At 45.4% G+C, this 24,711-nt stretch overlaps 1 protein-coding gene across 2 annotated transcripts in view; it reads right to left on the bottom strand.

The window, feature by feature from the left end:
- The window catches only part of drosha (drosha ribonuclease III), a 75,583-nt gene extending 55,778 nt beyond the window's left edge, over positions 1–19,805 (bottom strand). Inside the window, exons 1-17 of one of the 2 annotated variants that reach the window (XM_036521607.1) lie at positions 19,736–19,805; positions 18,097–18,939; positions 17,255–17,326; positions 16,174–16,411; positions 15,558–15,699; positions 13,395–13,552; positions 13,023–13,103; positions 12,225–12,311; positions 12,025–12,111; positions 10,904–10,975; positions 10,094–10,175; positions 8,746–8,820; positions 7,433–7,602; positions 5,199–5,323; positions 3,272–3,371; positions 996–1,103; positions 2–109 (exon numbers count right to left, since the gene is read on the bottom strand). In XM_036521607.1, coding sequence (XP_036377500.1) covers positions 2–109; positions 996–1,103; positions 3,272–3,371; positions 5,199–5,323; positions 7,433–7,602; positions 8,746–8,820; positions 10,094–10,175; positions 10,904–10,975; positions 12,025–12,111; positions 12,225–12,311; positions 13,023–13,103; positions 13,395–13,552; positions 15,558–15,699; positions 16,174–16,411; positions 17,255–17,326; positions 18,097–18,932 — 2,541 coding nt within the window. In that variant the 5' untranslated portion in view covers positions 18,933–18,939; positions 19,736–19,805. Of the gene's footprint in view, position 1; positions 110–995; positions 1,104–3,271; positions 3,372–5,198; positions 5,324–7,432; positions 7,603–8,745; positions 8,821–10,093; positions 10,176–10,903; positions 10,976–12,024; positions 12,112–12,224; positions 12,312–13,022; positions 13,104–13,394; positions 13,553–15,557; positions 15,700–16,173; positions 16,412–17,254; positions 17,327–18,096; positions 18,940–19,596 lie in introns of both variants that reach the window. The other variant, XM_036521606.1, reaches the window with a different exon arrangement.
- Between the last annotated feature and the right edge of the window lie 4,906 nt (positions 19,806–24,711).

Raw genomic sequence — 24,711 nt, 5'->3', positions numbered from 1 at the left:
CCTGAAGCAGGCAGCGCTCTTTGAAGACGTAGCCAATCAGCTTGTCCAGGTGCATAAGGCACTGATGATATCGAATGTGATGGGTCAACACTGGCAACATCATGGCGTGCTGTTCCACAGCCACAGAGAGCGTGGGGACAGGGGGGGAGAGGGGGAGAGGGGGAGAGAGAAAGAAAGAGGAGAGAGAAGGAGGGCGAGGGGGAGATGGTGCACAGGGAGAAAGGAGGAATGAGAGAGAGCAGGAAAATCAATGGGCCAGTCATTATTTATTAAGCTCTGCTCAGACAGAGAGGCAGATCAAATAATCCAAACTGAATTGGTGTATCACGAGGAACAAAGAGAGACAGGGGGAGAAAAATTTCATTTTGACACACGCCCAATCCATACCCATTTCAGAAGCAAGGCAGGAAACTGGATGGATGTTTACAGAGGGGCTAGTGGTCTGAAGTTCTCCTCTCTCCCTGACTTCTACAAAGTTTTGGAGAGGCAGGGAGACAGGCCTCTGACCTCAAGGAATTATTCAATGATTCATCCTGGGCAGTTCTTTATACTGGACTACAGCCACCTGGCATGAACTCTGCATTAACCAGCAAGAGAGAATCTCATCAACTGTTATGCACCAATCATTACAGACATCCATGTAAGAGCTGAAGTCTTTTTTGAGGCACCCCAAGTTGGAGGACCAGACAGGTCACTTCCTTCAGCTGTCTGATTTGTTAGCCAAGGACAAAACTGGGTCTAATGAAGGGTTCAGCTATTTCAGCCAATCACCTTTACAGATGAAAACATCAAAGTACTGAGCAGTGTGAAGAGCTCCGATTGGTTGAAATTGACATCTGCTGATTTCTGTATGGTGACAGCGGCCTGTGGCCTTGTTGCTATGGCCTGCGTTTCTGACTCGCCTGTGTGCCACATAGTAGGGTGTGTGTGTGTGTGTGTGTGTGTGTGTGTGTGTGTGTGTGTGTTGGGAGGGACTGTTACTTGGGCGGCAGTACCTGACACACGTCGGAGCGGATGCCAGTCTTCCAGAAGCCCTGGCTGCTCAGCTCCACCGTCACCTCACGCCGCATGGTGTTCTTCTGTCGGATCTTCTGCAGAGCTTCCTGCAAGCGTGCATTATTGATAAGAGAGGGTTACAGCCCAGCGTGGAGGCAGAGGGGAGAGAGGCGGGAACGGAAAAACGCAACCCCGCTCTGACAGCCAGTTCCCGGTCGCGGTCGCAAACCGGTGACTTCTGCGACCTGCTCTGGGCCATCTCGGGTGGGGTCAGAAACTACGGCCGCCGCTGGTGACGCCGTAGATGCCAAGCAGATGCTCGTGCCCCCCAGCTACGAGCGCGCCTCATCCGGGACGCGAGATGTCAGAAGCCGGGAGCGAGACAGGAGAGAGTCAAGGCGAGGCTAGGAACAGTGGTGTCACGGCTGGCCAATTAGCAGGTGAGCAACCTGTCAGCAGGCGGTCACTGTTTCTAGAGCGTGTATCGCCCTCCACGGCACTTAAATTAAACATGCCCTGTCTAACACCAGAGGTGTGACACGCACAGGAAATAACAAAGGCATGAATATGTAATGCCATTCTATTTTGAACTGTGCATCAAAGAGGGTGAGATTCCACTCACTCACACACACAAACACACACACCGCAGTCTGCGTGTGACTACCGAGGGCCAACTGACAGGGGGAGAGCAGTATCACAGGAGAGCCTGCAGCTCCAGGACCGCCTCTGGGCTTGCTCACACCAGACGGACAGACAGTCCATAGGACCTGCAGCCACGACCTATGCTGTCAAACAAAAGCTGAACCACCAGGGTAGAAACTCTGCCCATGTCCAGGGCTGTCAGTTTAAAAACCAAAAACACAACATGTCTGCTTCTGAATTCAACAGTTCCAACTGAACCGCCTTTTTACTGATTCAGGAGTCACTAAGGACAAGCAAGTGCATGCACACGCACACACACACACACAGATGCTCACAACACATGAACGCACCAAATATACACTCACATACACTTTTTATTCTCACACACAATGAGCACAGCATGAACATATGTACGAATACTGGCACTCACTCACTTACTCTCTCACACGCCAAGCCACATACGCCCAGACACGCCCACACACACATACAACACACATACAACACACACACACACAGATGCTCACAACACGTGAATGCATCAAATATACACATACACAGCTCCTGGATAAAAAGGCCTGAATGATTGGTTCATTCTTTCCTCCGGCCACATTCACAGTCAGCTCTGCGCTGAAACCCCCTCGGCCCGTTTGAGGAACCGGGTGCGCCCTAATTGTGTTAAGAGCGTTCCACTGTCTGACAGTCAGAGCGCCCAGCTCTGGTCTGCCTGGCCTCTCCAGCAGCTGTGCCGATACCAGCCTTCCTCCTATACCAGCATCTAATTGGGCAAGCTCCCGGTCACTCCTCAGGACCCGGAGAGGCCCGGAGCCAGAATTAAAAAGGATCGATTCGGGGGAGCAGGAAGCTAGCATAAATACAGGAGACAGGTTACAGCTGGGGACTGCCTGGGGGGTCAGAGCTGACATCTCGCTCCTGCAGGTTACCTTCCAGTCATCCAGGTTTCGCCGAGGAGTGGCACTCCAGGCCTCTTAATTAGTGAAAGTTCATGTCCAGAGCAAGGCGCCGCTGCGGTTACATCCTCCAACAGGTGAAACGATATCACCTGCATTGCAGCGGTAAGCTGGCATTAAAAGGGCAAGCCGGAATCATTGACGCATTTGTCTGGAGAAGTGGCCGCGTGAACCAGCACAATGTACACACTTACTGGTTTGGGAGTGTTGTTAGCCTGGTCTTGCTCATTTCACCTCATTTCATTGAATGGTTACACTTATGTACTACTGTGCTGGAAGTCGCTCTGGATAAGAGCGTCTGCTAAAGGCACGTAATATAACGTAATGTAGCTGAAACAAGCGTGTCATGGCAGCTGTGAGGACATTAATGCCATGTCCTGCCCCAATAAACAAGTTCCGTCTTCTAGACAGGCACTCATTGAAAACCAGCGACCGCTGGCAGAACTGGAAGCTTTCAACAGCCAATCATGAACGTACCTTTGCTCAGCGCTGAGAGCTCTGTGAATCTTCTGAAGCTTTACAGCTTCACGTCTGCTAATTGAATGGAATGTAACGTAACGTAATGCAATCTGACAGAAACGGCCCAGAACGAAACAAGACAGCCACCGATGAACACTTCGAAAAGACTCTGTGATCGGCCGGCCGGCGGACCCGGCAGCACTTACCTCTCTCTGCGTGAGCTTCTGCTTGTCCACTTGCTTGACCTTTGGGCTGTTGGCCAGCAGATGGCGCAGTTTGACATAGCTCTTCCACAGCTTCTGGTACCTGCAATTATAACAGTGCTTCTAAGTTTGGCCACATACCACACCGCATCAATACTTAATCCACGCTCACCAGTATTAAACAACATAATTTAGATGTAGCCCAGGGCAATTATTCAATTAGTTTTCTCTGTGAAGCCTGGGATAGCTCAACTGTTTTTTTTACCTTTTTTATACTTCTTCTAATTCCGCAAAAGAGAATACAATGGTTACTCTATATTTTATATTTCTGCCAGTATGACTGACACACACACACACACACACACACACACACAAACACATACACACGCTTGCATGCATGCACGTATATACATACTCTCACACATAGAGAGAAAGAGACACACACAAACACACACACACATACGCACATACAATGCATTCAGCAGGATGTTAGACAGTTTGACTGAAATTTTTTGTCTTTTTCATTTAGTGTAGATATGTCCTTATTGTTTTATTGCTTGGAAAATAAAAGGGCCGCCTGTATAAAATAAAACATTTAAAAAGCAGAGACAGGCTGTCGGAAATTAACTGGCTCTCAGTGGTTCCTACTGAGAACTGAGGATACATTTTTTTTTTTTTTAAATCATTTGAGAGTGGGTATTCAATTATGACTGGAGGCTTGGAAAACTTCAGAAAAGGGGCAATTAAGGACTTAATGTGGGAACTTCATTAGAGCGTGTGTCTGAGATGGCTTAGCGCCCTGATTACAGGCTTAGCGCCATCTCCCTGTGTCTTAGAGGTGCAGCCTGGGAGGATCTCGCAATCCATCCCACTGACCTTTACTGCAGTCTAGCCTGCACTCCCAGGGAATTAGCATTGCAGGCTTTTTCATTTCCATATTTCATGTCTTTCTCGCTCGCTCTCTCTCTCTCTCTCTCTCTCTCTCTCCCTCCCTCCACCTTTAATGGCCGTCTTTGTCTCCATCTCTGTGCCTTCTATCTCCCTCTCTTTATTCCTCCATCTTTGCTGCTCCTGTCTTTCTGTCCATCTCCGTGCCTTCTGTCTCCCCCTTGTGTTGCCCCCCTCGTCTTACTCTTTATCTCTGTGCCTTCTCTCTCTCTCTCTCTCTCTCTCTGTGCCTTCTCTCTCTCCCTCTCTCTCTCTCTCTCTGTGCCTTCTCTCTCTCTCTCTCTCTCTCTATCTCTGTGCCTTCTCTCTCTCTCTCTCTCTCTCTCTCTCTCCCTCCCTCCCGCCTCTTGCTCTGTGTCCTTTTACATCCCTGGCCATCTACAGCCCTGATTTAAAAACCGTCCCTTCCTTCCTCCATAATTTTTCAATTAAAGCTCCTGGCGTCAAGCGGGTCGCCCCCTCCCTCGCTCATTAGTCCTGCCCCTGTCCGGAGCTCTGAGATGCAGCAGGGAATGAGCGGGGGGGGGGAGCCTGGAGCCAATAAAGCCAGGGAATGGACACCAAATGCAAAGGGCCACAGACGCACAGGGATGAGAGCCTTTCTCTTCATTATGCACTTCACCCCTAATCATTATCCTGCTAATCCGACACCACGGGCGTGAGCTGCAAAAGGAAGCAAGGGCCATGGCGAAAACCAGCACTCATCAAAAGTTTACCCCCCCGCCTCCCTCACCGAGACGCAAACGCGGATAATTGTAATATAGCAAGTTTGGTAATTATTGCTGTGGCGGCACAAAGTATTCCCATCCTTCATTTCCATCGGCGTTATTATTATCATCTGGCAGCCAAAGGTGGCGGCGGTGGTCCCCCAGGTGGGAGAGGCAGCGAAATGCGGCTGGAAATGTCACGGCACCAGGGGCGCCCGCGCCAGGTGCGTCGTCGCGGACATGCTCCAAAGGGGGCTGGGGGGCGGGCTTCTTACTGAGGGTCGCCAGCGTAGCTGAGCTGGGCCGGCCGGATCCCGAAATGCACGATGATGGGGAAGGTGATGACGTCCGGGTTGAACTGCTCCCGGTCCAGCTGGTCGATCCGGACAGAGCTGGGTTTCTGGAAGAGGTAACGGTCCAATCACACACAGAGGTCCAACTGCTGTCCATCAATAAGGCTGCATTTCTAACTGTCACTCTACTTATGCATTTGAGTGGCTGTGCAGCATAGTGGTCACGATCAAATCTCATAACCGAAAGTCTGCTGGTTCGATACCCTGCTGGGGCACTGCCGTTATACCCTTGGGCAAGATAGCCTTACATTGCCTCAGTAAATATCCAGCTGTATAAATGGATAATATGTAAAACTGTAACCTATGACAATAATGTAATGGTATTTTGAGCTTACCCATTGATAGCAAGTAAGTGACAAGCTTATTGTAAATGCTGTTTTGCTGTGCCTTGTTAGCTGGGTCTGACGCTGTAGCTCATTCAACTTGAATGGATACATTTATGTTCTATTGTGCTGGAAGTCATTCTAAATAAAAGCATCTGCCAGATGCATGTAATGTAATGCAATGTAATGTGCCGTGTGCAACCCAAGCTGTAAGAAGTGCCACACAGGTCAACGTTGCTGGTCGCAGCCCTAGTGTAGCAGGAAACTGATGAGTCATTTGCAGGGGTCTGACAGTGCTGAGCGCACACACAAAGGCCTGTTTATACATGGGCCGCAAGCTGTGAAGGCAGCAGCAAAGTCAGAAACAGAAACACAGAGCGTAGCGCTGACCGCAACGCAAGGCCAGCAGCTGAAACAGACAGCACTGCAAGGGAATGCTGCAACACTCTGCAAGGCTAAGCACAGAAACACGCAGGCCAGTCCCCCGCGTATCGCTGACCGTAGCAGTGATGTATCACTTATCACAGCACCTCTGTGTCCACCACCGTTTGATGAATCAACACAGTGTTTTCTGTAAGGTCTGCTGTTCCTGTCTGTGTGATCTTGCATTTTTGTTCAGTGAGTCACTCTGGACAGATGGGCGTGTGGGTTGAGGTTATAACGTCTTCTGTACGCACAGTTGTTCTTGGCTTGTTCAGCTGCGTGGTGTAGTGGTAAGGAGCAGGGCTCATAATCAGAAAGTTGCCAGTCTGGTTCCCTGCTGGGACAATGCTGTCCTACCTTTGGGAAAGTTACTTAAGCCACAATTGCCTCTGTAAATATCCAGCTGTATAAATTGATAAAAGGGCAGCAGTGTGGTGTAGTGGTAAGGAGCTGGGCTTGTAACTGAAAGGTTGCTGGTTTGATTCCCCACTGTATCCTTGGGTAAGTTCCTTGCCTCAACAAATATCCACAATTACCTCAAGGGACTTAAACCTTAATTGCCTCAGTAAATATCCAGCTGTATAAATGGAGAACACATCAGAATTGTAACTTATGTAAGGTGCTGTGGCTAAAAGCATCTGCTAAATGACAGCAATATAATCATGCTTTTTTGTGGCCTTGTTGAGTACATCGCTCTGGGCAGCGAGGCAGCGCAGATTGACGTGTGGGTCAGTGTGACACTACGGGACTGACTCTACCATGGCCAGTAGTGTGGTGTAGTGATAAGGGTTCTACTGCTACACCCCCTTGGGCAAGGTACTTAACTCACAAATACCTCTATATAAATGGATAACGTGAGAATTGTAACCTTTACTCTGGATGAGAGTGTCTGCTAAACGACAACAACGAGTCATTCCATATCAAATCACCAAAATTTCCCAGGTCACCCTCTTAGATTCCCCTAAAATATTCACAGGTGCTCCTATACCAAACTTATGGAGAAATCCCAAATATTACGTCTATATCTCTAATAGTTTTGAACCTTCGGCCCTTGGAAATTAACCAGCCTTTTGGTCCAACTTCCGACATTCATAGCTCTTTTGATATGACATGTACAGCTTTGAAACTTTGTGACTAGGGCTAACTTTTTCTGTAGAATTCAAAAATGTAATCAGATCAGGTGTATCTTATGTACTTTTCCTCCTATCCATGCCATACCAAAGGAGGTATGAATGTCGGAGGTTGGACCGAAAGGCTCGTTCGGAAAAATGCATAAAATTAACTGAAATTTCAAAGGGCTGTAGTTTCAAAACTATTGAGAGGGTGAGAGGGTGACCTGGGACCCTCTGGGTGATCTGATATGTAATGTAATGTAATGGCATTAATCTAATGTAATGTAATGGCACTAACCATGCCCGAGTTGGTGACGATCATGCCCTTGCACTCCTCTGCATACTTCTGCCACTCCAGCTCCTCCCACTGCAGCATGTGGGCGATCTCCTCCTCAGGCACCAGCGGCTTGCTGCTGCGCAGCAGGTAGAGCAGCACCTGGTGCATGGAGAGCACCTCCTTACCGCCATCTGCAAGACAGATTTACACATGAAACCTCCTTACTGCCATCTGCAGGACAAAATTACACATGGAAGCTCCTTACTGCCATCTGCAGGACAAATTTACACATGGAACCTCCTTACTGCCATCTGCAGGACAAATACATGTACTGCACCTCCTTATCGCCATCTGCAATACAGATTTACATATGCAACCTTCTTAATGCCATCTGCAAGACAAACACATATACTGCACCGCCTTACCTCCACCTTTTTTATAAATTTATATATGCAGCCTCCTGGACAAATACATGTACTGCACCTCCTTACCGCCATCTACAGCACAAATATACATAGTATACCTTCTAACTGCAACCTACATTACACACACACACACACACAGCATATATACTTATGCCCACATACATACATATTGCAACTCCTTCTCTCCATCTGCAGTACTCACACATACATCAATATGCATAAAGCACCTCCTTACCACCATCTGTCTCTCTCTCTCTCTCACACACACACACACACACACACACACACACACACACACAAATGAATATACATACTGCACCCCTTTAACTGCGTCTACCATGAGCACAAATACATAGAGCTAAATGCACACACCCTGTGTACTTTCTAAAAGCCATCTGTCATAGCTACACACACATACAACACATACAGGCACAGTTAAACACACATAGAGCTCCTCTGTGCCCCAATCTGTCACACAGGCTTGCGCTGGGTGGTCTAGGTTGGACATACACAGATGTAGCCCCTTCGCGTTTGAGAGAAGTTTAATGAATAATTAAAACCCATAATCTATCAAACACTTCAGTGCACGCCTGGCAGATGCTGCACTTTCCCTTTCTCGTGGAGAGGCTGTCGATACACACTCTGCACTGTCTCTGCGAGGGGGCTGGTTACCAGATCCCCATCAAATGAAGCTGGCTGTGAAAGGAAACACAGCATTCCCACACACACTTCAGCTCTGCATTCCTATCAGCCAGTGCTTCAGGCAACGAGAATTCTCACAAAAGGTTGCGCTGACCACAACACTGGCTAATGAGTATGCAATGCTGAAAGTGTGTGTGGGAATGCTGTATTTTCCAGAGCAGCTATTATCTTTTTCTACCACAGGAGGGCAGCAGAGAGGACGCTCACCGGGCAGGAACCTGACAAAACGAGGCATGAAGTGGAACCTCTGGCAGCCGGGGGAGGCGTCGTCTGTCTCAGGACCTGCAAAACATGGGAAAAAACATTAAATACTATAGCAGGGCATTTTTTGTTAAGTGACAGCGCAGATATTACTGCATTTCCAATTATTCTGATCCCTAAGAGCGAGTACAGTATGAATTACCGCTGCCAGATAGTAGAGTTCATGGCAATATTCTCTCATTACTTTGCTCACTTAAGCAACAGAGCTATAAGCAGGACTTAGTCCTCCGTTCCCTTGATTTCTACAAGCGTCGCTCTGTATTGACACGCGGCATTAGTTACGAATATTACCACACGATCACCCTCTATGAATGACTGTGGGAACCATTTAAAGTCCCGATAAAGAGTCTCTGTGCGAGAGGATGTGCTTCTTCAGGTGGTAAGTGTTTCATTACTTCCATACTCTAAAAAGACTTTGATGCAAATGGCAAGAGCACAGAATCTTAAATATACCAGCGCTGTCCGAAATGGAGGAACAAGGCTGGCTGGCATTCGTGAACAGACAAGGCCAATCTTGAAAGGAACGCCCTCTCAACTACTTGCAGTAAGTCAAGCATTTTTCAATTACAATAGGACCAGACTGCAAGATGTAAAGCAGTATGCTAGATACAGCGAACATATTCTTATGCTAAGACAAAAAATAAATGAAATATAATTGTAAATAAATTAAGAATAATTAAATATAATAAGTCCCTGCAATAAGACAGGAATTTGCAAATTAGAATAAGAAATCTTAAAGAATGTTTAGGTGGCTACCTTGAACTAGTCAATCAGTAATAATTTTTTTATGAAAATGTCATTATTTTTAGCTGAAACAGGCAGTGGTCCCCTACTGATCCCTTTGTCCTCTCTGCCTGAATTCTGCTGCGTGCACAGCAAAGTTGTCCAATCGAAAAAGATAGAAAAATATGGTGAAATGCATTCTGGAGGGATCTATCATTACTTCCTAGTTGGATGTGGAACCTAAAATCAATTTCAACCCAGAGTTATTTTATCGCTTAATAAAACAAAAAAGTGTTCATTCCTACTGAAATAAATGTCAGGCTCTACATACTATCCCTATATATCTATATTAAAATAAATGTACCAACAGGGAACAGCAATAAATTATCTCCAGACTAATTAATATGAACACTAATCCCCAAAGAAAACACAAGTACAACATGTATAATTATATGCAAGCACATACATACAAATGAACATACTTATGTACACATATGCTTGGTCAATGGACAATGCACACACATACACATAGAGACATGCGTTATATGAGGCAGGCAGTGGAACTCCGCACCTGTAAGGTTCCAGTCATACAGCTCCAGGATGTCCTTAAATAGGTATGAGGCGAACAGCTCGAGTCCTTTCACACAGTAGTTCTGAAATCCCAAAAGATAAAGTGTTACCCCCACTGTAGAGCACCATACCGGTCAGATCCCTCTCACGTCTCTCAGTGTGTCAGGGGGTGCTGTGAGCAGGGAATCCCACAGTCTGGCTTTGGGATAATGCTTCTGCCCCAGTGTGCTGTGGACACCTGGTGGACACCTGCCTGTTCCCGACTGCTCACATGACAAAATGGAATAATTTTTCGGCCCCAGTGTACTATGGACACCTGCTTGGCTGGCTGGTCACATGACAAAATGGAACCAATGTTTCTGTCCCAGGGTACTATGGACACCTGTTTGTCCCCGACTGGTCACATGTCAACAAGGGACAATGTTTCTCTTCCAGTGTGCTGTGGAAACCTGCTTGGTTGATTGGTCACACTTTATACTTACTGTCTTTACACTTCCATCCTGTACATTGCAGGGTACTTGATTCACCTGGTGAGACTTTAAGTAAACACAAAACAGAAACTGGAAACCGTCTAATTTGCATAAGAGAGACAGCGCTGATGCGAGACACAGTGCATCAAGCAACAACTGCAGAAGCGAAAATCAATTATTAATCACAATCAAGTGATGACTGGAAGGATTGCCTTTTAAAATATAAAGTGGAGACTTGAAAGGGAAACAATGCATGAGGTATCTGAGGAATGGACAAAAAAACTGGACAATGAAAAGGAGGCAAAGCGAGAGAAAGTTGAAAAAGAGAAAGAAAGACTGACCTCGGGCGTCATCTCTTCGATGAAGTGAATGGTGTAATCTATGTTGAAACGAATCACTCGGCACAATGGGATCTGCCGCAATGTGAGGGGGGGGACAAAAAAAAGAGAGAGATAAGAACGCAAAAGAAGTGAAAGCCGCTCATTAACACCGCCTGGGTGTTCGACACAGGTTACATTTCAGGGAAACTCATTAAAAACCCAATCTCTTTAAGCAGGGAAAGGAGAGAGGGGGTTGGGGGAAAAAAAACACCATCTTTACCCAGAGCTTTAGAACATTAAGTGACTTCAATCCCTCTAAACAGATAAGCCTCATCTTCCTTTACTTAATCTTCCTGTACATGGTCTTTGTTTTTTTGGCTGCGGGAAGAGTCCATTTTCCGGGATTAACCTCGGCCCCCCCTACACGCCTCCCTACCCCCCCCCCCCCCCATCTAACTCCCCTGTGCTAATATCGCCCGCACAATTGCCGCGCAGAGACCCATAATCCCCACCACCTCACCACCGCACCACCCCGGCTCTAACACATTCATTTATGCAAGGCTACGCCGCGGTTGTTTGAATTATCTTCTGGTAATCTAAACTAATCCTGGCTGAATTCTTTTCAAGTCGGAGTATTGACCGAACGAGCGCCTCTCTTTTTTAGCTCAAATCCCCCAACCCCCACCCACCAGCCACGAGCACCCCCTCCAGCCCCCCCCGTCGGCCCATATCGATTTCCTGTCCACCCTCATCACACGCGGGATCTAAACGCCTAAAGGGCCTGGGGTCTATGAGGCTTTAAAATGTACGCTCCTGTAATAACTGACAGTAACTGATCCTGGTAGCCCCCTCCTGACCCCCTTTTCAGAAAGGCAAAGTCAGTCCAACAGCTCAGAGAAAAAAGTTTATCAAGGTTATTCTTGAACAAGAACGAGACACACAAGACTAAGGACCAATACAGAAAACAAGCTTGCGGAGGTCAATTAAGATCAAGCCCCAGGCTGAATTATTTATGACTCCTTACAAATTTTTCCCGGAGGGCTTGGCGCGCGGCATAGATGGCTGACATTTCGGTGGATTGGCACTTTCGGAGGGGTGAGAGAAATCACCAAAAGTCCTGAGGAATCAGTCTCGCAACTTACATTGGTAAGGGGTGCGTGGGAGAACAAGGAGAATCCCTCGAACAGGTACTCGTGGTCATCGTACTCGATCACTGTCGGTCTGTCCGTCTACAAATGCAAATATTAAAAATAAAATTTAAAAAAAAAATACAGGGAGAAGATGTTATGCACAGACAGTTTGTAGCTACAACAAAGCGTACCAGGAGAGAGGTGTGACATACCAGGAAATTAGTGGGCGGGGACACTGTGATCCTGTAGTGGAACAGCTTCCCGGCGTTGTTGTTCATGGGACGGCACATTTTGACAGGCTAGAGAGTTAAAGTAAAGTAAACTTTCAGAGTGTTCATCAACCTTGTATATCCACATATTTTTTTGTTGGCATCTGTGAATACTTTTCAAACTTTATGTTCTTTTATTTTGCCATGGAACCAGTGGTGGTAAACAGAATAATGTCTACTTCCATTATAAATGCATGTGTTACTGGCCAGTAAGAGAAACCAAAACAGATCTTTTTTTTTTCTTTTCACAGAGCTCCCTTACTGTGCAGCATTCTGTGAGGGTTACCAGCAATTGATCACAGCAATTGCGGCTGACGTGAGGCAAAATACACAACTCTACCCAGATACCTGAAATCCAGAGGAGGGCAAATCACTCAGCTCTGTATGCACAAGCATGAACTCCAGATGACAAGGCACAGTACCTGATGATGTGCGTGAATAAGACCGTGTCTATCACTACTCTACAGCACAATATAGCATATATTCTGAATTCTCTGCTTCCCAGTAATACAGCTGTGCGTTATAATGTATTGCCTCTAACCACACGCTCCTCATTTCAATTCAATTAATCAGTTAATTAATATTTTTATGGGAATGTCATTATTTTTCCTGAAACAGAAAATGATTCCTATATGATCCTAGTCCTCTCTTCTTGCATTCCCCTGCACGTACAGAAGAATCGTCCAATCAACAGATACAGAACAATGGTGAAATGCATTCTGGGTGATCTAAGGACATCACCTCCTCTCCGGGGTAGATGCTGTGACGTATTCCCGTGCGCCTGGCCTTGGCACTGCACTTGCACAGGGGACCATCGTTCATCTGTCATGTGACAAAAGGACACAGATACATGAGCCGATTGCACAGCCACAGTAAACAAAACAGACACGGACACGCTAAACAACAGCACTTACCTGCACTGGATCACTGTACCTGATATATGGTAAGAATATGCTATCCTCACCTGGCCTGGGTCACTGTACCTGAGATGGGTTAGTGGTATGACAACTTCGCCCGTCCCAGGACACTGTACCCGAGACAGGTTAAGGGCATGATAACCTGACCCGCCCCAGGAGACTTTCCTGAGACAGGTAAAGGGTATGATAGCCTCACCTGTCCCGGGTCGTTGTACCACAGCTCTTCATGCAGGCGGTCGGGGTGGGCCTTCTTCCTCTTGATCTCGGCGATGACGTCAAACACCTCTGAGTCGGAGCTGCTGGAGCAGCTGCTGCCTCCGTCAGACTCGCAGTCCGAATCGCTGGAGCTCTCGTCTGCATCGGGGGGGCACAGGAGCAAAGACCAGGTCAGCCGCGGTCCATTTACGCTTGCAGGCAGGTCTCAGCCAAAACAACAACAGTGGCTTTCACACAAGACATCTAATCACATGTCCTTCCCCCTCTACACAAAATGCACTTGATTTAAATACACTGTTTCCTATTAATGTTTTAAAAGCAGCCAAATGTTACTTTATTAACTTCTGGCTGAATGTAAAAAGTGAATGGAAAAGCACAGGTGCACTGCTGCATCAGTCAGATGAGGATAACACTTCAGTGATGTGCAACACTCTTGCTCTTCAGTAATGTATACCTCTATACAACAATGTATGACTTTTTTCTGCAACATATAACGTGCTTCAGTGACATATAACATGCAGTCTTCTTCACTGATATTAACGCACTTCACTGATATAAAAGACTCCTCAACACTGTACAACACTCTTGAATGACATATAACATCCTTTAGATACGTATAATACTCTTCAGTGATGTGTAACACACCCATGGTATTTTTTAACGTCCCGTATTATAAACCAATGTAGCACCTTGTAGATCCCGACAAACACAAAAACAACATTAGTTTGCACACACTGACTGGGGTGAAACTGCAAGCCTGTACATTCCTTCAGTCTATGCTACTTGGTGAGATAGCCATGGGGCTGGTTTTCAAAAGCAATAAATTAAGAACCAAACCACAGCTTCCAACTCCCTACTTAAGCCTCCCGCAGAGGACAGAGCTCAAGGAAATTCTGTGCAACAAACCTAATGAATAAACAGAAGGTACATCACCCCACTGAGCACCTCACATTCTTAAAGAATTACAGTTGTGAAGACAGGCAGTTACCCCCGGGCTACTGTGAAGCACAGCTACCACTGCATCACTTTCACAACTTAGACTGACACAATCAAGGGGCAAAAAAGACCGCACTGCCACCGGCCATTCTGTGCCCATCTCACTTTGGGCCTCTGCAGCCTTGGATGTACATACGGTACACTCCACAGCAGGCTGTTTCAGACCCAAAGCACTAACTAAGTGCATGGCCATCCACTTCTACAGAGCCACTGTCTTGTCATTTCCTCCTGTCAGTCAGAAAACATTTAAATCATACAGCAGACATCTGGAATTCAGGTGTGTCTCATAGCTACACTCGGTTTAACTGCAGTGGACAGTGGATTGATGTTACTGCCCACACACAGGGGCTCAGTAGTCCACTTAGAGCTGGGCCTGTGTCAGTCACATCCCATCTCTGAAACATGGAAAATACAAGTGCCGGAAGCTTCTTTTTACTGATGAACATGATTACGGACAAAATCACTAATGTCGCAAAGTGAATTAACCATTTAACGTAATCGCGTTAATTCAAGTACAATAAGTTAATGAAGTCGATTTAATTTAAGAGTTAATTTAGTTAAGATTATTGCATTATTACATAAATTTGGTTTGGATCATTTCGCTTAGGGTTTGTATCTGCTTGTTTACACTGGGCCAGCTGACTTACTTTAATGAGTTGGTTACCAGGAAACCAAGGAGCTGACAGCACTGATCATGCAAATATTAATTTTATTTTAAGCTTAATTAAAGACTTCATACTTCATAACATCTTTCTTTCCTTAATTCTATCAGTTTCCCTCATTTATGTGACTGTGTTACAAGAAAGAATTCACGCACAACAATCAGGAAATTAAAATTTTCCCAGTAATAGCATAAAGAGAGCTTATTTGTAATGGCAAAGATAGTTAGGTGAACATCAGCTATCAGTATTAGCCCTACAATTGGGTGTACCACTACAGAAGAGATTAGTTAAGCATACTTTGTGTTTGGAGCATGCTTCACATTGTTATATAACCCACAACAGACCCCTAACAAAAATCAGAATTCACACTACAAGGGCTTTTTTATCGTGAGAATGAAAATATGAAAATAATATCCAAAAGAATACCTTGCAGCATTCAAATAAAAAAATAATACTAAAACAAATATGTGCCATCAATGCGATACCCATATCCTCGTCCAGCTTGGTCTTGGGCGGCTCCCACTCGGGCCGTGAGGCCTTGGCCCGCTCCTGCCTCTTCCCCAGCTCCTCCTCGAAGCGCGTGTACAGGTCCCTCAGCTTGCTGGTCCCCACCACAGTGGAGTCCCCCTACAGATGAGGGGGATCAGGAATCAGGAACATGCAATACAGGCCAGGGGGTGTCACACTAGTCTGACTGAACCCACTGGCTGAGGTTGCCAGATCTTTCTGACCTGCTTTAGTACTGATGTGACATTAGCATTCATTACATTACATGCATTAAGCAGACACTCTTATCCAGAGAGACTTCCAGCACCATAGAACATAAGTATATAAGTGACAGACCAGGCTAACAACACTCCCAAACCAGTGAGTGTTAGCATAACACCACTGACCACATTGAACACCGCTGACCACAAGTTAACTTGTGCAACCTGACTAGGCAACGGAAGCCAAGTACACTATACATCACTATATATCAATCACTAGAACACAGAATCCAAAATACATCACACTTAAAGTTTCATCGTTACTCAGGTTCGATCATTTTCACAAGTTTGAAGGTTCAGAAGCTGTGCAGTGTGTGCAGAGAGAGCGACCCACCACTTGGTCCATGGGGTCGTTGGAGTAGTAGTTCTCGGCGTGGGTGCAGCGGATCCAGGCTGGTTTCAGCAGCTCCTCCTCCTCCCTCTCGTCCTCCATCCGGTCGGCCGAGGCGCCCTCCGCGTCCCGGCTTTTTAGGGAAGTGTGACTCCGATCCCTGCCTGCCCCCGGGCCATCCGACCTCCTTTCGCGCTCCTCCTCCCAACGGGGGCGCTTCCTGTCCCGGCTGCTTGACCGACTGAGCACATGCGGGGAAGGAGGAACAAGCAGAACACAACTGAGCATGTGCAGAAAGTATTAACAAGCAGAACACAACTGAGCATGTGCAAAAAGTATTAACAGGTACAACACAACTGAGCATGTGCAGAAAGTATTAACAAGCAGAACACAACTGAGCATGTGCAGAAAGTATTAACAAGCAGAACACAACTGAGCATGTACAAAAAGTATTAACAAGCAGAACACAACTGAGCATGTGCAAAAAGTATTAACAAGTAGAACACAACTGAGCATGTGCAGAAAGTATTAACAAGCAGAACACAACTGAGCATGTGCAAAAAGTATTAACAAGCAGAACACAACTGAGCATGTGCAGAAAGTATTAACAAGCAGAACACAACTGAGCATGTGCAAAAAGTATTAACAAGCAGAACTCAACTGAGCATGTGCAAAAAGTATTAACAAGCAGAACTCAACTGAGCATGTGCATCAAGAAAGACTAAGCAGAACACTTACTGCACCCACAGAGGCTCAAAGCGTAATGGAAATCATATAATGCCTGCGAAAAGCCAATACTGCAAACAAATGGGGAGCCAGTAATGTGTTTTTTTTTTCTTAACATTGGTGGTGTTGTTTGATGTTGCCATCCATTGACACAGCCCTAGTGATGATGTGTGACATCATCCTTATCAGTAAACAGTGTGTATGGAACAGTGTGTGTCTGTGATGTTAAAGGTTAGGAATGAAGGGAGGGAAAGAGTCCACAGCCACTGAGATACACAGCCAAATATTATTGAAAGAGAAAAAGCCTTTATGAAAAAACAGATGTTCAATATGACACAAATTGTGGACTAAACGTCACCTCCTGGGTCTCTTCCTGTGCTGTCTCTCTGATGAAGGAGATCTCCTACTGTCTCTGTGGCGATGTCTCTCCCTGGTGACAGAATCAATCATTAAACACTGATCCGGATTCAACAATGCCAGCCACGGCCCCAACATCACACATTGTGTAAAAACTGCAGGGCTCCAAGGTCAGTACTTAGCCACATTCCTCAATAATGTGCATAGAAATCTTCAAAATCTGTCAGACGGCCCTTAGGTAAGTGTGAGACAAAATATCATAATATCGAATTTCACAAAATCAGGCACTGACAAAATGCTTTGTGGCTGCATGAACACACCACCAAATCAAACAAACAGTGGAATCATTCGGAATCAGAAAAAGTCAGAAACCCATTTCGTGAAAAGTGCTGTATCCTGAGCTAAGTGCATGTTCTCATGCCTATCCCTTGGACAAATTGGCAAGTAGAGACATATTACTGAATTGTGGACAGACACCACAGCTTAATGCAAATAAAATACACTGTAAAAAAAGAAACACACTAAATGTCTCCGTTACGTTTGAGATTTTAAAACAACACTGTAAAATGTTTTTAAACTTCAGATTTTAAGAAAAAAAAAAATACAACTTGTATCACACTCATTAAACAGGACCTTCAGGGTAGGTACAGTGTAGGTGCTTTAAATGGTACAGGCCTACATACCTACTGGAAAACATTCCTAGATTATGTTGCAGAAAGGTGCCTTTATGCACCACAGAATTAAAGGTGATTCATCCAAACTACTAGTAGTTGTTTCTGTATAGCAGTGCAGCCCATTCTGCCTGTTTACGATAGTAAAACGGGGTCCCCAGCACACAGGTACCTGCTGCGCTCCCGGCTTCTGTGTCGGGGCGGACTCCTGCCCCGCTCGTACTCCGACCTGTGGCGGCTCCCGTCTGCCCTGCGCCTGTCCGGGCTCCGCCCCCTCTCCTTGCGCTCGCCAGGGTGGTCCACCTTGTGCCGGTCTCCATGGCTGCTGTAACCGTAGCTCCTGTGGCGGGGCTCCTCATGGCGCCTGCTCCTCTCAGGGGACCGGCGGTCGCCAGGTGGCTTCTCCGCCTTGTACTGGCCGCCGTGCCTGAAGGGCTCAGCCTTGAAAGAACCGGAGCCCTGGGCGTAGCCAGGGCTGAAGCCCGGCGGGGGGAACGGGGGCTGGGTGTAGCTCATGGAGTACGGGGGCTGGTAGCTCATTGGCTGCGGCATGGAGGGTGGGACCGGTGGGTGGGGCAGGGGCGGAGGTGGAACGGAGGGCATCATGTAGTGGTAGGCGTTCTGGGCAGAGCCCGGCGGGGCCGGCATGGAGCTGCTGGAGGAGTTGGGAAGAGGGGGAGGGGGGAAGTTCGGCGGCTCTGGGAACCCTTGCCGTATTGGCGGGCTGGGAAAAGGGGGACGTATCGGGCACTGGTTGAGCAGGCTTGGACCCTGGGAAGGCACGGGGAGAGGGTAGGGCATAAAATCGGGACGAGGGGGCATGTAACCGCTATTCCCCTGACCAGAGTATCCAGGACATGAGGATGATGATGGCTCATAGTGGTAAGGAGGCATAGGTGGCTGGGGAGGGGGTTGTCTCTGGTTTGGGGGACGATAATTCTGGGGTGACCCGTGTTGCCCAGGGGGGATTCTTCCCCTGGGACATCCACGGCCAGGATGGTAAGACATGGTCTTCCTTTAGAGGGAAAAAAAAATTTAATGCAAACATGAACAACAAAACTAGCCCTATTTCATTTCTGAAGTTCTATACTCAGAGAAAATATGTATTAACAAACAGTGTTGTATGCAGAGGAAATGTTAGTCATCCTAATTTATTCGGTCTTAGCCAGTAGACGTAAACGCAAGTAACACACAGCTTGTGCAAACAAAGGTGCGTGTCGACCCGAAATTTCACTGTCGCTTCACAACGTTCATTGTCGCCCATGCAAGTAACTGGTCAACTAGCGACCTAGCTAATGCATTTAGCTATGTAACTACTTACGTTTTGATAGCCGAATAAGACATCATATGTGGCATACTTATTCAAATATGAACCAGGCTAATTTATTGGCTGACAAAATGTTCTGTTTCCTTCAGCTACATATAACTAATGATCTACTCGACCAAGCTAGCCGGCTGGGTGCGTGTTGGTTTGAAGAGATTTACCTTTACTCTCTTCAAATTCGGAGTAAAGCTCATAAACTAGCTAAATGCTAACAAGTGTTACGATCTACCTAGGCTCTTGGAAATACATGATTAAATTATCTGGCTAATGTGTCAGGGTTCATTAAGAAAACGAATAATGTTAGCTGTTTAGCTAAAGTTAGCTTTTAAGAAAATCAAGCATGATTACCTTCACTTATTTAATGTATTCCACAACAAGGAGAACGTTGAGTCCATGCATGTAAGGAGCGGATAATCAGAATGTCGACAAATAATACACGTTAGCAAAATTAAAACTAAAACTGGCAACAGTGGAATGCTAGCATCACCTGTTTTCACCGGCCAGACACACCACTGCAGGGAACCATTGCAGATGATGCCGCCTCGCTTCTACACGAGTCGGTGTGATTGGCTACAGTGCAGAGAAATCGGGGAAGTGTGTTTCTAGCCGGTAAGATATAGGAGATGGACATTTTTACACCAACTAACGGAGCGAAAATATTTTGCGGCGTTGGAAAGTGTCCTACAGACAACATGAATATATTTGATACCAGCCCTCTTGGACGTTCCTACTTAGCAAAACCTCAGTATTTAAATGTTGTATTCGTGACATTTGCACCGTAAAATGTCGTTGTTTCGCCAGAACACGAAAGCTGTGTATTCTACGATTTCACATCGCATTTACTGCTGCATTAATGAAAATAACGCGGTTCGGTATGTTGAATTCTTACTCAAATCCTTAAACAAATTAATTTGTTATTTACTAATGAACGAGATCATCTGTATTTGCGTATGTTCTGTTGACCACACTTTTTCTGGCCAATTTTCTGTTAGGAATGAACAAACACATGTATAATGCTGTTCCAGTTTTACAGAATTACTGCAAAAATGTAATCATAGAAAGTTTTGCAAGGAACTAAGAACTATTGACAAAGGGAGGGCAGGAGGGCAGGTTTTTTTTATTACATTACATTATTATCATTTAGTGGACACTCTTATCCAGTAGGTCTTACCTAGACTTACAGTTTTATCCATTTATACATCTAGATATTTATTGAAGCAAATGTGGGTTTAGTAGCTTGCCCAAGGCTACAACAGGGAAAAGGACCAGGAAGCTCTTGGTTACAAGACCTGCTCCTTACCAGTATGCCATATAGCTGCCTTGTCAAAGTATAATACCATGACAGTATAACAGTAGTACTGTGCAATGTGACTTGAAAGCAACCTAATATTTCCACAGGTTATGTTTTTAGTTGATCATTTTAACATTCAGGGCCCATGCCCGGATAATGCAAAAAGTATATTGATTAATTATGAGCAGAATGAGTTACTGCAACGCATTTATTTAGTGTCAGCAGAAATCTATTACTCAGCCAGGTGACAGTCTCTGATGAAGTGGAGATATGAGTAATTATGGAGAGGCAAAGACAGAGAGAGGGAGAAGGAGCAAGGGAGAGATCAGTCTTTGTCATGAATCGGCATCTCCGCATTATCAAATATTCCAATTTATTTCCCACCAGCAGGGCACTGGAAATTAGATTCTGGCCGTGGGCCTATGTGGGACATTCATCTCGCGTCATGTGACCTAATCCCTCTTGGACACAGCAGATTGAATGGAAAAGCTCGGTGTGTTTCTTATGAAACTCCTCCACTGCCTCAGCCAGGTCAATGTCAGTGCATGCTAATAACTTGTTTCCTTTGCTGTTCATGTGTTGTCTAATTGCCATGTTTCAGTTCAGATACATTGCATTACAATTTTAACTGACTCGTTCATAACCTAGGTTGAGTTCCTTGGAGTCTGCAAACATTTCACTGGTACAGTAGCTGTGCAAAATACCCTTACACAGAGGTACAACAGCAGTGTGACCTGTTGGATAGAAATCCATTACTCAGTGTACACAAACACACTCCTTCAGAAGGGATTATTATACTCAGAATCAGAATCAGAATCAGAATCAGAATAGACTTTATTGTCATTGCACGTTGGGGGTACAACGAAATTGTGGGTGGTCTGCAACAACAGCGCTCTGTGGAACATTTATATAAACACAATACAAATAAGTATAGAAATAAGGTATAGAAAAATAATATGCAATAAAATACAATAAAATACAACTTTAAAAAGAAGGCACATTGTAAATATAAAGAAATATAAACAAAAACTTGTGCAATAATATGGCCTTTTAAAAACTACTTAAAGTGCACAGTGGAATTGCACAGTTGTATTGAGGTAGAGGGTTGTGCAGTCATAAGTGTACAGGACGTACAGTAGAGGGCTCAGCACACAGCCCCGAGGAGAACCAGTGCGCTGAGTGTGAGCGTGGAGGAGAGGTGGGGGCCAAGTCTGACAGATTGTGGGCGGTTTGTGAGAAAATGTTTGATCCAGGTGCAGGTGGGGAGGGGGATCTGTAGTTTGAACAGTTTAGTAACTAATATGTCCGGGATGATTGTGTTAAACGCTGAGCTGTAATCCACGAAGAGCATCCTCACATAGCTCTTCCGGTTCTCCAGATGACTCAGCGCTCTGTGAAGTGTTATGGCGATGGCGTCCTCCGTAGATCGGTTCGCTCTATAAGCGAACTGGTGGGGGTCGAAGGAGGGAGGGAGGCAGTCTCTGATGTGCTGAGAGACTAGCCGCTCAAACTGTAGGCATTCTGCAGGAATTACAAAACAACATTCACATTCCTCTGTTTCTTTTTCATGTAATGAAATTTTATTAAAATTCCTTTAATGAAATGAAATGCCTATTACAGGATAGCCATAATATCATATTTACACAGTGACAAATATGTATGATTTAATTTGCTTCCAAAGGCTAAATATATGTAATCCCTTTCTGAAGAAACCTGTTACAATGTGTGGTATTTATTTTCTTTCAAAGAATATACATTCTCTATTATACTTCAAGACCATGAGCAAAAATGATTACTTTTTTACTGTGTAATTATCATTAATTTGTATTGCAGACGACCTTAATCAGAGTGTCTTACAGAGTGTTCCTTTGACAATGGTATCCAGCTGTGCAGATATGTATCTCCTAATTCAGATGAAGAACCTTGAACTGATTGTGTTTGGGCTTTGAACCTGTTTTACAGCCCATCATGCAATCAGTTGAACCCCTTAACCACTATGTCAGACCAAATGGAAAACCTCTGATGTCTGCTTGTAATCAAACTGACTCCTGTGGAAAATTGACTTTCTTAGAAAGTAGGACATAGAGGAGTGAGCTGCTGCAATAACAAAAAAGTTGCTTGATTACGTCATTGTGGAATTTATTCCACACTTGAAGTTGATTGCCTGTGAGTACGTGGTTCAGCCACTAGAGGGCAGAAGAACGTCAAACAACGAGGTGAAATCAACCAAGATTTACGCTGTTTACGCTCGGTAGGTGGCTGCCTTGTGAGTACATGATTTTTCCACTAGAGGGCAGTATAACCCAAAGCAAGGAGCTGAAATGGATACTTTCGCAGTCAACCTTGCTTGAAAATTGAAATAGTTTTAAAGATGCATGTAGTAAACAACTTCATCTCTAGTAAACAACAGAGCAGATGGATCCTTACATCATCAGTGTCGACCTGGATTTTATGGTCTGCAAGAACCCCAGAAAAAAAGTGTACACACAGGTCAAAATGGCAAAATATGTAATTTTAGGACAACGGCACATTTGCCTATATAAACGATCGTCAATGTATGCTTCAACAGAGCATATTATCAAAGCGAGGGGCTAAATTACGGGCCTAATGAGGACTCTAAATCAATGGCACATCCTGCTAAATTAGCTTGCGTGGCCTAATATGCCGTTGGCTCGTAAGTGGGTCAGCGTTTTGTGGAAAACGCGCGAGTTAAATGATGAGAGAGAGGGACAGTGCGAGCAGTTCGGTGCAAATCTAATAAAGCGACAGCTGATCAAAAGCGAAGGCTGTGTAACACGGAGCCACTTTGTCACGATAATGAGAGCCCGCCGGTGTCAGTGTCCTCATCGTGTCTGTCGTGTGAAGTCACGTCTACGCCGTGGTTTTTTTTTTCGTTTGCTGAGCCCGTAGCTTCACCAGCGTCCTGATAAATGTGCCCCTGCCCAGCAGAGGAAGATGTTTCGGAGCTGTTAGCCCACGCATTTGTTATTGCCCAAAAGAGAGATCTGTTCGTTTTCATCCCATCTCTGCATTTCCGTGCGGAGCGAGATGCGTTTGCACGCCCCGTGTGTACTCTGCCATGCCCTCTCCTGTCCTCAAGCTAGAGCACAGCACACGCCCCCCCAACCTTAGAATCAAACTCCCAGAGCTGGGGGGTTCAGAAGTACACCCACGCACCAGAGGCATTCTGACCATCTCAGGAGCTGGTTAGACACAAGTAGAGATGGAAGCTAATTCATGAGTTCAGGCGAGGACAGTGGAGGCATATAACCAAGTCTGGCGCTATGGGGGTGCTTAGGGGTGCATTGCACCCCCAGTTGTCTCCTTGTATCCCGAGTATTTATGACTTTTCATGGACCCCCTGTGGATTGCAGTTGCACCCCTGTGTATTTTCTCCTGGCACCGAGTCTGCATATAACCCATATACTGGAGAGGCAGAGAACTGACCTTTAAATCTGTATTGCTCATATGTGGGTTTTCTTAGTTCAGCTAGATTGGTAGTATCACCAAGGTTAAATACCTTTGATTCTAGCAAACTTAAGTTTTTTTTTTCCACAAAAAAATAAACAAACAAGAGAACTGCATATGGAGATAACAAGTATACAACTATTGCCTTAGATGCAATCTAGAAAAGGAATCAGCTGTGAATGGATGAGCCTTCTTTAAACTAGCATTCTTATTTTGGGGTTTGAATTATACAGGTCCTTCTCAAAAAATTAGCATATAGTGATAAAGTTCACTATTTTCCATAATGTAATGATAAAAATTAAACTTTCATATATTTTAGATTCATTGCACACCAACTGAAATATTTCAGGTGTTTTATTGTTTTAATACTGATGATTTTGGCATACAGCTCATGAAAACCCAAAATTCCTATCTCAGAAAATTAGCATATTATGAAAAGGTACTCTAAACACGCTATTAACCTAATCATCTCAATCAACGAATTAACTCTAAACACCTGCAAAAGATTCCTGAGGCTTTTAAAGACTCCCAGCCTGATTCATTACTCAAAACCGCAATCATGGGTAAGACTGCCGACCTGACTGCTGTCCAGAAGGCCATCATTGACACCCTCAAGCAAGAGGGTAAGACACAGAAAGAAATCTCTGATCGAATAGGCTGTTCCCAGAGTGCTGTATCAAGGCACCTCAGTGGGACGTCTGTGG

This window comes from Megalops cyprinoides, chromosome 2, assembly GCF_013368585.1.
Source record: "Megalops cyprinoides isolate fMegCyp1 chromosome 2, fMegCyp1.pri, whole genome shotgun sequence".
NCBI lineage: Eukaryota > Metazoa > Chordata > Actinopteri > Elopiformes > Megalopidae > Megalops > Megalops cyprinoides.
This window is presented reverse-complemented; position numbering and strand designations above follow the sequence as displayed.